Source organism: Tiliqua scincoides, chromosome 5 (genome assembly GCF_035046505.1).
Source record: "Tiliqua scincoides isolate rTilSci1 chromosome 5, rTilSci1.hap2, whole genome shotgun sequence".
Taxonomy (NCBI): Eukaryota; Metazoa; Chordata; class Lepidosauria; order Squamata; family Scincidae; genus Tiliqua; species Tiliqua scincoides.
The window spans coordinates 4,402,866-4,415,382 of record NC_089825.1 but is presented as its reverse complement, the minus strand read 5'-3'; the positions used below and the strand labels follow the sequence as shown (position 1 = coordinate 4,415,382).

At 55.4% G+C, this 12,517-nt stretch overlaps 2 protein-coding genes across 2 annotated transcripts in view; both read right to left on the bottom strand.

Annotated features, from left to right (window-relative positions):
* Positions 1 to 11,426, bottom strand: part of AGAP3 (ArfGAP with GTPase domain, ankyrin repeat and PH domain 3) — a 31,901-nt gene extending 20,475 nt beyond the window's left edge. The window contains exon 1 of the mRNA XM_066627664.1: positions 11,242 to 11,426. Within this exon, the coding sequence (XP_066483761.1) occupies positions 11,242 to 11,419 (178 nt within the window). The 5' untranslated portion in view covers positions 11,420 to 11,426. The remainder of the gene's footprint in view (positions 1 to 11,241) is intronic.
* A 587-nt stretch (positions 11,427 to 12,013) lies between these two features.
* ATG9B (autophagy related 9B) overlaps positions 12,014 to 12,517 on the bottom strand; it is a 9,035-nt gene continuing 8,531 nt past the window's right edge. Inside the window, exon 10 of the mRNA XM_066627490.1 lies at positions 12,014 to 12,286. Within this exon, the coding sequence (XP_066483587.1) occupies positions 12,014 to 12,286 (273 nt within the window). The remainder of the gene's footprint in view (positions 12,287 to 12,517) is intronic.

Genomic DNA, 12,517 nt, shown 5'->3' with positions numbered 1-12,517 from the left:
TGACACCAAGCAAGGAGAGGCTCTGCCCAATGGGAGGGGGAGAGTGGCACTCACCAGGTTTCCTCATTTGCCCCCTACAGGTGGGCTGCTGCAACCAGGAGCAACCCAGAAGAGCCCCCCCGAGTCATGGGGGAGGGGTGCAGCATGCCCACCAGGACAAGCACGGCCTGCCTTGAGCCCCCTCCCCTAGGTTGGGGAGGGGGTACCAGCTTCCAGGGCTCCTCCCTCTGGAGCAGCCCTGGTCACCCCCCCCCCGCCACCGTGGAAACATCCAGGGTACTGAACTGGCTGTCCCAGCAGGCCTCTGCTGCGGCCTGGAGATCTGCCAGAATCTAAGGCTGGGCATAGTCCTGGCATGGTGAGAACAGTGCACGGCGCCACTACAGGCAGGCAAGGGGGGCAGCTAGGCGCAAGGGTGAGCAGAAAGCATGGGTGGAGGGGATTCCCCATGCCTAGCCAAGAGCTGCTCTGCAGTTCAGCCAGCTGCCTGGGGAAAAGAAGCAGTAGCTTGGGGGGGGGCAGCTGGGTGCCCACCCAGCCCCTCCAGTGGGAGCAGGGCCTGGTGGGGCCAGAGCCACCTGGAGGGCCCCCGTTCCTCCCCAGCAACACCCCCCACAGCCAATCACCCCCCCTCCAGGGCAAGCGACAGGTCTGCCTGCTCCTTGCTCCACTGCACCCCCTCCCTCTGGTTCAGCACCTCAGAAACACGTGTAGAACCATGACACTGACTTTGCCTCTAATTAGCCCTTAATTTACAAGACACACTCGAAAGGGTAATTAGCTGGCGCTGCTCGGCTCCCGCCCGCCACATCCATCTCCCTTCTCCCTTGCCTTACTCCCGTTACCTTGCAGGGAGGGAGGGAGGGGACAGCTGGCAAGCAGCAGCAGCAGCAGTGGCTGAAGACCCTCCGTCCCCAGCCAGGTGTTTCTGCAGTTGGGGGGCAAGGAGCTTCTACCCTCTGGACTTGGCGGCACCCAACCTGAGTCTCAATCCAAAGGCCACAGGAGCACGACGAGGCAGGGAAAGGCCAGCTCTGGAACACGCAGGCCTCTGGGGGCGGGGGCTGGTCACCCTAGTGCTGAACCAGGAGAGACACTGCCCGCACCAGATGCTTGCAGACAAGGGAAGATTCTTGGACTGGCAGGCTTGCTGGAAGTGACAGGCTCAGTGACAGCCTTTCCATCCAGGCCTCCAGTGGATACCAGGAGCAGCAGTTCTCCTGCACACTAAAGCAGTCCCCAAACTGGTCCCGGCAAGAATGGCAAAAACTCTTACCTTGCTCATCACAAGCAATGGCCAGGTAGTGCCTGCTGCAGCCATGCCCACACGGCCTTCAATTTCCAAGACACCGCCAGCCAAAGTGAAGCGGTTTTACCACCAGCAGGAGGAACCCTGCATGGGGTACCAAGGCAGGAAAGCAGCCTTGGTACCTTTCTCTTTCCTGGCCAGGAGTCCCCCTTTTCCTGACTGGCAAGAGTCCATCAGGCACCTGAAGCCAGCTTGCCAAGGTCAAAGGAACCCAGGGTTGGGGGGCGGCACACAGGCTGAAGGACCCTGGAAGTGGAACTAGTGGTCATCCAAAGATCTCACAGCAACAGCAGGCTGGGGCTAAAGCCAGGGAGAATGGTGGGAGAGAATCCCCCCCCCCAGATTGCAAGACTCCCCATTAAGATCCGACCCTTTCCAGTGAATTCAGGGGGTGGGTGCAAGAGGAGGTCCCTCACTGAGGGTGTGGACGGGCACCTGTCTCCCTTCCCTGGGAACTAGCTGGAGCCCTCTTGGTTCCGTCCTCCCTGCCTAGGGTGGTGCCTCCTCAGGTTCTCTGAAAAACTGATCAGGATGAAAGGCCTGCAGATTATACTGAGGCGCAATCCCTGAAGGAAGTCAGGATCTCTCTCCTCATGTGAAAAGCTGCATCTATTCTCAAAAGAGATCCCCTCAAGGTCTGGAATGTCACTGAAACGCTCTCAACCCTGTGCACACCTGCTTGGCAGACTTGCTCCTGAGTACACACAAATAGGATTAGGCTGACACCCAGAGGCAGGCCGGCCCCTTTAGATTACTGGCTGGGTTGTAAAAGCAGGCCCTCACCTCATTCTCCTAGCTTTGGGCCAGAGTGGGGCTGCCATAGATGTATCCATGAAGTGGCTCCTGCCAGCTTGGGCTAGAGTCCTTGGCCTTCCTTGCAACCTTGTGACTTGTAACCCATGATGGACTTCAAAGGTCAAAGGAAGTGCTAAGGCCAAAGGAAATGGGGGGACCAGTGACTTCACATTAGTCTTTAAAAAGGGAAGGAGAGGGGATCTGGGAAACTATAGGCCGGTCAGCCTGTTCCAGGTAAGATGGTGGAATGCCTCATCAAAGATAAAATCTTACAACACATAGACGAAGACGATGAGGGGGAACCAGCATGGCTTCTGGAAGGGCAAGTTGTGCCTCATGAACTCCCTAGAATTCTTTGAAAAGGTCAACAGGCATGTGGATGCGGGAGAACCTGTGAATATTTCTGGACTTTCAGAAAGCATTTGACATGGTCCCTCACCAAAGGCTGCTGAGAAAACTCCAGTCAGGGAATTAGGGGGCAGGTCCTCTCATGGATTAGGAACTGACTGAGGCCCAGGAAACCGAGAGTGGGTGTCAGTGGGCAATTTTCACAATGGAGGTGAAAAGCAGAGTGGGAGCCCCAAGGTCCCCAAGGATCTGTCCTGGGACCGGTGCTTAAATGACCTGGAGACAGGGCTAAGCAGCAAAATGGACAGCAAAATGGCAGATGCATTTCAGTGTAAGTATATGTAAAGTCATGCACAGTGGGCAAAGAATCAAAACTTTACAGACAGGCTGATGCAGTGTTTCTCAAACTGTGGGTCGGGACCCACTAGGTGGGTCGCAAGACAATTTCAGGTGGGTACCCATTCATTTCAATATTTTATTTTTAATATATTAGACTTGATGCTACCATGATATGTGACTGCATTTGCGGAAATGTTATAGACCTGTACTTTTAACAAACTACTATGTATATTCTTTTAACAATGATAGGTAAGGAAACTTACTCCTGGGTAAGTGTGGGTAGGATTGCAGCTTAGGATAGTAACAAATTTTCCTGCTTGATGACGTCACTTCCAGTCATGACATCACTTCCAGCAGGTCCCGACAGATTCTCATTCTGTCCCAGTGCTAAATGTGTGAGAACCACTAGGTTAATGGGTTCTGAGCTGTCTATGACAGATCAGGAGAGGAATCTTGGGGCGCTGGTGGACAGCTCAAAGAAAGTGTTGACCCAATGTCTGGTGACGGTAAAGAGGGCTTGGGATAATCAGAAAAGGTATTGAGAATAAAATGGCTAATATTATGATGCTGTTGTACAAATTGATGGTAAGGCCACACCTGGAGTACTGCGTCCAATTCTGGTCACCACATATCAAAAAGGATGTAGTGGAGATGGAAAAGGTGCAGAAGAGAGCAACCAAAATGATTACTGGGCTGGGGCACCTTCTCTATGAGGAAAGGCTACGGCGTTTGGGCCTCTTCAGTCCAGAAAAGAGGTGCCTGAGGGGGAACATGACTGAGATAGACAAAATTATGCAAGGGATGAAAAGAGTGGATAAAGAGATGTTCTTTTCCCTCTCACATAACACCAGAACCAGGAGACATCCACTATGAGCGCTGGGAGTGTTAGGATAAAAGAAAATATTTCTTTACCCAGCACATTAGTCTGTGGAACTCCATGCCACAGGAAGCGGTGATGGCATCTCACCGCAATACCTTTAGGGGATTGGACATATTTTCTGAAGGAAAAGTTCATCACGGATTACAAGTCATGATAGGAATGTGCAAACTTCTGATTTTAGTAGTAGGCTACCTCAGAGTGCCAGATTCAGCGGAGGGCACCAGGACGCTGGTTGTGTCTTGCTGTCTTGTGTGCTCCCTGAGGCATTTAGTGGACCACTATGAGCTACAGGAAGCTGGGCCTTTGGCCTGATCCAGCGGGGCTGTTCTTATGCTGTTACGTAACCTCTGGTAAATTGCAACTCGATCTGAGCCCTGGCAGGCTCCACTTAGTTGCTGACTAAGGGGCTCTGCTGCTGTCCTGCACTCTGGCACGGGGTCTGCGCATCTATTTCCATCTGGGCAGCACTGCCCAGTCCCGCAAGCATGTACAACTTGCCCCCGAACCCACCGGGACAGGGCAAGGAGAAAACTTCCCAAGCACTCAGGACAGATAGCCGGGAGATCCTGCCAGGGTGCACACACACGCACACAAGCCACTCTGCTGAGCTGGCAGCTCACTGCTACCCACTAAGGGCCACTCCGTGTACACAGCTAGGCTGGACACAGGCTGGAAGACTGGGGGCCTGGTCCCCTCCAGGAGCCAAGCAATTTGCTGAAAAATGCTTGGCACTGCGGCTGCTTCCCCTTAGGAGGAAAGGGGAACCCAAGAGCCCAAGGAAAACAGAAGGCTGAGGAAGGCAGCCCAGTGAGCCAAGCCAGGGGAGTAGGACTCCCACAAGGCAAGGCACACACTGCAGGAGCGGGAGGGACGCCACATGCCCAGTAGGCATTGCATGCGAACACACTGAACATCCTGCTTTGCCCTGGGCACACTGCGTTCAGTTGCAGTTAACAAGCCAGAGATGCTGTGGCACCATTGCTTGAACCATGGAACATGGGTGGGGCTCAACCATCTCACAGCCTGGCCTCCTCACCATTACAGGAAAAGCAGTGGTGTAGCTAAGGGGGGCAGGTCACAACAGGTGACCCTCTGGAGGGGAGGGTGGCACCACTAGTTGTCAAAATTGTGGAAACCTTGGCATTTATGAATAATGCCATCATATCATTTGAAGGGTAATTTAATGAAGATGCAATGAAACAAAACACGTTTTGTGTTTTGAAATATCTGCATTCTATCAAAAGCTATAGCCAAGTAACTGGAAAAGGAAAACAAAACTGCCTTATGGAACAAAAAGTGGATTTTCTTAACTCAGAACTGACTAGTGAGACTGATTGTTCCAACAGTCAATGAGGTATTATTATGACACAGCAGGGAACCAATAAGGTGTTAGTATGAGTAAACTCTCATTTCCATGTACCAGAGCTCATGGTTGAATCCAATTCAGTTGTGCTGTATCAAGTTGGTCAGTGGTTTTTGATTGGTTACTGATTTGTAGGATGACCTGTACTGTTATATAGTCAAATAAATGAAGTTAATTGGGGGTGGGGGGGTGTTATACCAGGAGTTCTTGTGCTGGGTGACACCAACCCTAGTAATACCGCGGATATAAAGTTTGGATGTTGATGGTCACTGGCTTAGATGACTTTAAGTGGATTCTAACCATTCATGGTGGACTAGACATCTATCAGTGGTTACTAACCAAATGGCCACACAGAACCTCCAGCTGCAGGGGCAGTATGTCACTGAGTACCCCCTGCAGGAGAGCAACAGCAAGGGCACTGACTTTCATCCCCTGCTTGTAGGGAAATGTTCACTGTGTTTATTTTCTGGCCGTTGTTAACAATAACTAATGTTCCTTTCATGTAATGACTATTATTGAAAATAAGTTTCTCATATAGAGGAGTAGTGAAGAACTTATGAGTGCCGGGTGGCAAATGACTTGCCACGTCTCTGAGGAAAAGCACAGGCCTTCTTCAAAGAGTAGCTCAGGGTACTGCCAGAATGCCCAGCAGGGAGAGAACACGGGGTAGAAATCTGCAAATAAATATAATGAACAAATGGGCAGGAGAGCCCAGGCCTTCCTGTTGCCCTCAAGCCCCACATGGCATCCTTGCACACTGCTGGGTGCCTGTGGTAGAGGTGCAGGCAGCCCCATATTCCAGGACACGTGATGGGTCCTTCAGCAGGACCAAGTGAAGGGGGCCACTGACCTGGCAGGTCAGGAGAGCTCCGCCACGATGTGTTGGGGTGGCGACTGAGTGTCCGGCAGCAGCCGAATGCGCGCAAGGGATTCGCAGCTTCCGACTCCCCCTGAGTAAAGAACCCCCTACAACCTCACCACCGTGGTGAGAAGCAAGGAGTCATGAGAGAAGGAGCCTCACCCTCCCACCTCTAGTTGCCATGAATTGGGCAGAGCTGATGGAGATGCTCCAGGAAGTGGGGAGGAGCAGAGTGACAGGAGCGACCTGGATGAATGAGGATGCTGCGGGGGGGGGGGGGGGGCAGGAGGCACAGCAAGAACCAGATGGGGGCTTGGCAGTGAAATCAGAGTGCTGAGACGTGACCTCCCTTTACCGGTGTGCAGCCAACAGACCAAAGCCAGGAGGCACAGGGAACAAAGGCCCAGGTTGGTGCCAAGGGCCAGATGAACCTTGTTGGGGGGGGGGAGGCTTCCCATGAAGATGGACTGAGGACTGAACCCAGCTAGATTCTCTGTGCCCAAAGCAGACACTTGACCACTTTGCTCCCCTCCCCAATCCAAAGCTGGAAGCAGGGGAGAAATACACACAATCTAGAACAGCCATTTGGACCACAGGTACATTTGAAGGGGCACAGATTTGTACTGTGAGAAGGGGAGCCTTACATTTACCTTTTCATGTTGCACCCTTGTTTGGCCAGGGGTGGAACCTGAGAAGAGCTCCTGGGGAGGCACAGCCAAGAAAAGGCCGAGAATGGTGGCTCTAGAACAATCTGAAAAAGAAGACTCCTCGCCCACCTCCACCCCGACTCAAAGCAGAAAACTGGAAATGCGGAGAAGACACTGACAAAAATCCCCTGCTAATAAAATATGTTCGCTTTTGGAACGCTGAGTCAGAGAATGCTGTGATGGGGAGGGCAGCAGGGCCTGACCCTGCAAATCACCAGAGGCAGCGATGCCCGCAACGCTCATCTCCTGACTGCACAGCTCCAGAAGGGCTACATTCCCAGCTGGCCACCTGTATTAGCAGCAAGCACCCCTCTCACCTGCTGGAGTCCTGGGACAGCTCCTGGTCATTCCTCAACTATGGCGCTCTTACCATAAGAGAGGGAGAGTGGAGAGAGGCAGAGAAGGCAGAGGGCCAGGAAACCACGGCCACATTCCCAGCTGGCCAGCCGCACTCTGGGAGACCCCAGACAGGCAGTGCTGCTGCCACATACCTTACCAGCCCTGACCCCCCCCCCAGAAAGGATGCCTAGGGTTCACGGGGGACTAACACACCTGGAAGCAGCCACAGTCCCTTCCCAGCCCATCAAGCCTCTTGCTGGTGGCCATGGCTTCTCTGCCCACTCTCCCCTCCTCTGCAGCATCGAGCGCCATAGCCGAGGAATGGCCAACAGCCGTCCCGGGGCTCCAGCAAGTGGGAGGGGTGCTTGCTGCTAACACTAACAATAATAAAAAGCCACACTGAGGTCTCTTGCGTCCCAGCAACTCCATCTCCGATGCTAACTATGCCTGAAATTATGGCCTGGAGAAAATAAAGGCAGCAGAAGTTTAAATGTTATAAATAGAACATAAGAAGAGCCCCACTGGATCAGGCCATAGGCCCATCTAGTCCAGCTTCCTGTATCTCACAGCATCCCACCAATCAAGCATAAGGCTTTAACTCATAAGCGTCAGGCTTTGTGTGCTGAATGACACAGAAAACATTTTGTGTTCAGAGGAACATCTGAAGTTGTGCCAACACAGCAGTGGCAGGAGTCTCCCCCTGCCCCACTTAGACTGATTGCGGTCCCTTCTGGGTGCCAAGCAGGGGCAGCTCTAGGCCGTCACACACCCCCTTCCAGCCCACCTCTCCTGCAAAGGCCGTAGAACCAGGCTGCAGCCCCCTCTCCTGTCGGGTGTGAAACTGCCAGCAGGGCGGCAGCTTCCTCTGCCCCCCTCCATCACCTCCCTTGGGTCAGTTTCTGGATTGCAAACCCCTCAGGAAAAGGACTTATCCTTGCTACACTGTGCAAAGTGCCAAGCTTGCGGATGGCACCGTAAAAGCAAGTAGCAGAACTATGCCCCCCCTGCAGGAAGTAGAGGCCCACATGTTCCAGAGCAATGATTTTCAACCAGTGTGCCGAGGATGGTCTGCAGGTGTGCTGCAAGTGTTTAGGCTAGGGTCAATTATTAGTAAGGCCACTGGGGGTGTGAGCCCCCCAACTACAGTGCAATGTGCCTTGTTATTTGTCAAAAAATGTGGAGAGCCTTGACAACTTTAGTGCCTTGTCAGTGTGCCCCGAGATGAAAAAAGTTAGACTGCTGTTCCAGTGGAAGGCAAAGGAAAGGTTAGTCTTGGGGTCTTGGCCCCTCTGCCAAACCTGGGGGTGGGACATGCCTGGAAAATACTAGATGAGTTACTGCTCAGGCCCAAAGCCACTCTGTGGAGCCTGCTGCGGACACAAAGTGCAAAGCTGTGCGAGGGGGGGGGGGCCGGAACCGGGAACTGGGGTGTGGTTGCCTAGGGGCACAAGCCAAAGTCCCTCGGAAGCCCACCTGAGCTCAGCGTCTCCGCAGGCCTCCTGGCAAACTTCGCCTGGCAGCACAGAGCTCTCGTCTGCCCGAGCCTGAGCTGGGATAGAGCCCCCCTACCACAGCCTCTTCTGTGGCCTGACCTATCACAATCCAGCACAGCTGCTTGGTGGAGCCCCTGCTTTGCCTGGGGAAGGCCGCAGCAGCTCCAGTCCCTGCCTGGCAGCATCTCCAGGTGGGAGGGTAAGGAAGGAAAGACCCCAGAGAGCCGCTGCTGGCATGCTGCATCCATAACCCTGAGGTACTGGACCCATTGTAGCCTGAGGAAGGTAACATCACTAGCCTCACCCTTCCCACCTACGGCCCTGGGAAGTGGCTGCAGGGGAGAGTGCTGGAGAAGATCAGCCAGTGAGCAGACTGCATACACGTCTGCAGGGGGGGGGGGACTGCTTCCCTGGGCTACCCAGCTTGAGTCATACCAATGGGGCAACCTGGGGGTGTGTGTGTCAAGTGAGCTGAAGGGGCCAGGCGCACACACAATCAACCAGTACTGGTTAGGAAGAGCCTGCTGAGGCCACAGAGGAGCTACACCGACCTATCTGTGGGGGTGGTTGGTTGGAGGGAACTCCCGTACAGCGGCAGTGGGGAGGAAGCCTCATCCCTGCTCCAGCCTGCAAAATCAGAAACCATGGAGAGGATGCGTTCTACTGCTGGGGGAACAGTGTGACCCACGTAAGGAGTCTAAGCCTCATCCCCCCCCCCCATGGCCAGGTTGCTCTATCAGGTCCCCCCTGCCCTGCCCTGCCCTGCCTCAATGTCACCCTCCCCCCAGGCACAGCAGGGCCCTGGCAAACAGGTTTCCCTTTTCTTTGTTAATTCTTCCCTCATTACATTTGAAATTCCACAATCAGTGTGCACTGTAATTGTCGAATTTGATGCTAATGATTAATGAATTAAACATGGATCCATCAATTAGTCCTTGGAGAATAATTCTGCATAAAGCAGCGGATAATGTAATTACAGTAACAAAGATAATGAGATGTTAACATCGACGCAGCCCGACGTGACATGATCACAGCAGGCAAAGCAGCCGGGCTTGGGGGAGCCAATCGCGCACTCTGCCCCCATGGAGCATGGGGGGGTGGGAGAGGGGAGGGCCTGCCCACGGCCAGGGCGAGGGGCAGGGCGCCTGCCAGCGACAATCAAGCAAATGAGCGCACAAGCACCAGGCACACACACTGGTGGCTTTCCTCCTCCGCAGGCAGAGTGAGGCCCCTGGTGCTGGCCGGCCACACAAAGGCGCTCTGCCCCACCTGATCCTCTTCGTCCCAAGCCTCCTTCTCTTGGCCAAGAGGGCGGGGGGGGGGAGGGGATTAGACTGATCCCACAATGCTGCTCTGATTTCCCTATGAGAGAGCAGCAGGCACCATGAATGGCTCCTTCGCGCAGACCCTCCCAGGGGCAAGCTGGCAGTGCAACCCCCACATTCTCTCTTCCAAGCCCCCCACAGCCTCTACTTTTCTACTCAAGGTGAACCCCTCTTACGCCCCTTTGCAAGGGTGTCCGGGGACGATGACAACACCATGGGACACTGTTCCTGGCAGAGCAGCCTTGAGGAGGGAAGCAGGTCTGCAGGGCACAAGACGGCTGCGAAACCCTGACTCTGCCCACGGCTGGGAAGAGCTGAAAGCAGCTGTGGGGGCTGCTTTCACTCCCCAGTTGCTCCGGCCCTTGGGCCTCTGTAAGGTGAATGAGGAAGGAGCACAGAAGGCAACCCAGAGGACTGAGAGCAGTACAAGAAGGGAACTAGGCAGGCACCCAGCAGGGCAGAGCCCTGGAGCCTTTCCTGTAAAGGTCCACAGAGACTCTAGGGGAGCTGGTGCCAGGAAAAACAGCTTCCTAGAGGCCTCTTGTCTCTCCCCACCAGTCCAAAAGACTGCCAGGGAGGGGTAGCCGCCAGAGGCACAGTCCCTGTGACGAGCCTGACACTGGCCAGGTGCCTCCTTTCTGGGAACTTGGGTGTACGGGGGTGAACGGCCCACGGCAGAGAACTAGGTGGTTCATGTGGGCCGACAACAAGCATGGGCAGAATCTGGAGAAAAGGCCTTGGCCAGCAAGCAAGCAAGCGCCTGAGCCTCGCCTCCCACCCGCGCACACTCCCACCCTCCATGCTGGCGTGCTGTCCACACTCCCTCCACCCACCTGCAGGCAGCGGCTGCAACTGTGAGAAACGGATCCCCCCCCCACCAACTTCCCAACTTGGGAGGGCTTGAATGCTCAGCCGTAATGGGGCTTTAATGCTAGTTATTTGCATTTAATTAGGCACTGAGAACCATTAATAGGAGCCGCACTCAGCTCATCTTCTCTCTTCCCTCCATCACTCCGTCTACATACCATTAGGGGAAGATGCAAACTCCAGAGCTGAGCGTTGGGAACGACAAGGCAAGGCGTGAGCCGGTCAGCCACAAGAAGGGGTGCAGGCCAGGCTGGGCCCTAACAGGCAGGCACAATCTCCAAGCAGGGCCAAGGACACTTTTGCCTGAAACCTCACAGAGCCACCCAGGGCCAGGCAGGCAGAGGGCCTTGACTGGGCGCCAGGGGGCTTCCTATGTCCACAACCACCCCCCCAACTCCTGCCCAGGCTGCAGCTGGCCACCTCTTCTGGCAGCAGGCCTGCCTGATGCTGACTGGGTAACCACTAATCCACCCCTCTGCCAGATCTCCCAGGGGGTGGCACATGGGCCCTCAAGGCAGTGGACACACCCCTCACCACCAAGGCCGCCCGCAACAGCCCACCCAGAGCTCCAGGGGCCTCTGCCTGAGCCCAGCCCCAGAGAAAGAGAGGCGCCTTACTGGAGCCGCCAGGGAAGTGCACTCCTCCTCCGACGCCACTTCGCTCCTTGGCCAGGCCATTGGTCTTGGGGCTGGCGCTGCTGGCGGCCGTGGCTGTGGCAGCACGAGGAAGCCGCTTGCCCGGCACCTTCACTGTCGTGCGCAGCAGGTCGATTTCCTTCCCATGGATGTTCTGCATATAGTCCTGGAGGGGCAGGAGGAGATCTGCTCAGCCCCACCCTGCCCCGGGCGGCCCTGAGCACCCTCGTCTGCCGTCCCCCTTCCAAAAAGGGGTGACTGTGCCTGGGTCCTCTGACTCAGCCTAGATCAGGCCTCATGCCTGCCACCCAGCTTGGGGCCACTCCTGTTGCAGCAACAGCAACCCCCAGTGCCAGGCAGCAGCAGTGCGATGGGAGTGATTTAACCCCCACCCTACACATGTGGGCAAGGACAGGAAACCCAGGACAGGAAGAGGCATGCTGCCCAGCCTCAAGGAATTGGAGAGGAGAGCCCAGGAAGCCCGTCCCATGGATCCTGAGCTAACCCAGATTCTCCTCCTTGGTACCTGCATTCATCTCCGGCTTGGCCCCCTCTCTTTTCCAGGTTCCTGTTCCCAATCTTGGCCACCCTACATGCAGAAGCAAGGCGGGTGGGGGAGGTGATAAGGTGGGTGGGGGGAGCAGTCTTTACCAAGGGGATTGGCCCAGTATGTTCCCTCTCCCCACACCGCCATCAGGAAGGGGGCAGGCGCTGCACGCCTGGGTCCCTTTCCCAAGGACTGGGCTGCTCCAGTTCACAAGGAAGTGATCAGCAGCAGTTCCAGGTCAGCCAACGGCACCTGCTTGAGGCAGGCACGGGGAGTCGCAGTGACAGGGAGCTGAGGCTGCTCTGGCACAGGCGGGCAGAGGCGCTGGGCCTGGGGGCCTGCGGGAGCTTCTTCCCCTGCCTTGGGTTGCTGGCTGCAGCCCACCCCCAGTGAGTGCAAAGGGGCTTCCTCTGCAGCTGTGTGGCTGCTCCAGAGGTGCTTGGCATTTGGGGGGTCCCTGGAGGAGCCCGAGGATTTCCCCTGCCTCAGCAGAACCGAGGTGGGCGGGCGGGCGCTGGCTGGGCGGGCTCCTGCCAGCCTGCCGGAAAGCCCGGTCACCAAGCGCAGCGGCGTTTACTGCCTGCTATAAAAGAGCAATTTCTTCCCAAGCCTCCTCGCTAATTACCCAGCCAGTTCTCTCATTTCATTTTATTACTGGAATTAACAACGAGTTCAAAGCGTGGAAAGCTATTAAGATGTGTGATTAAGCCA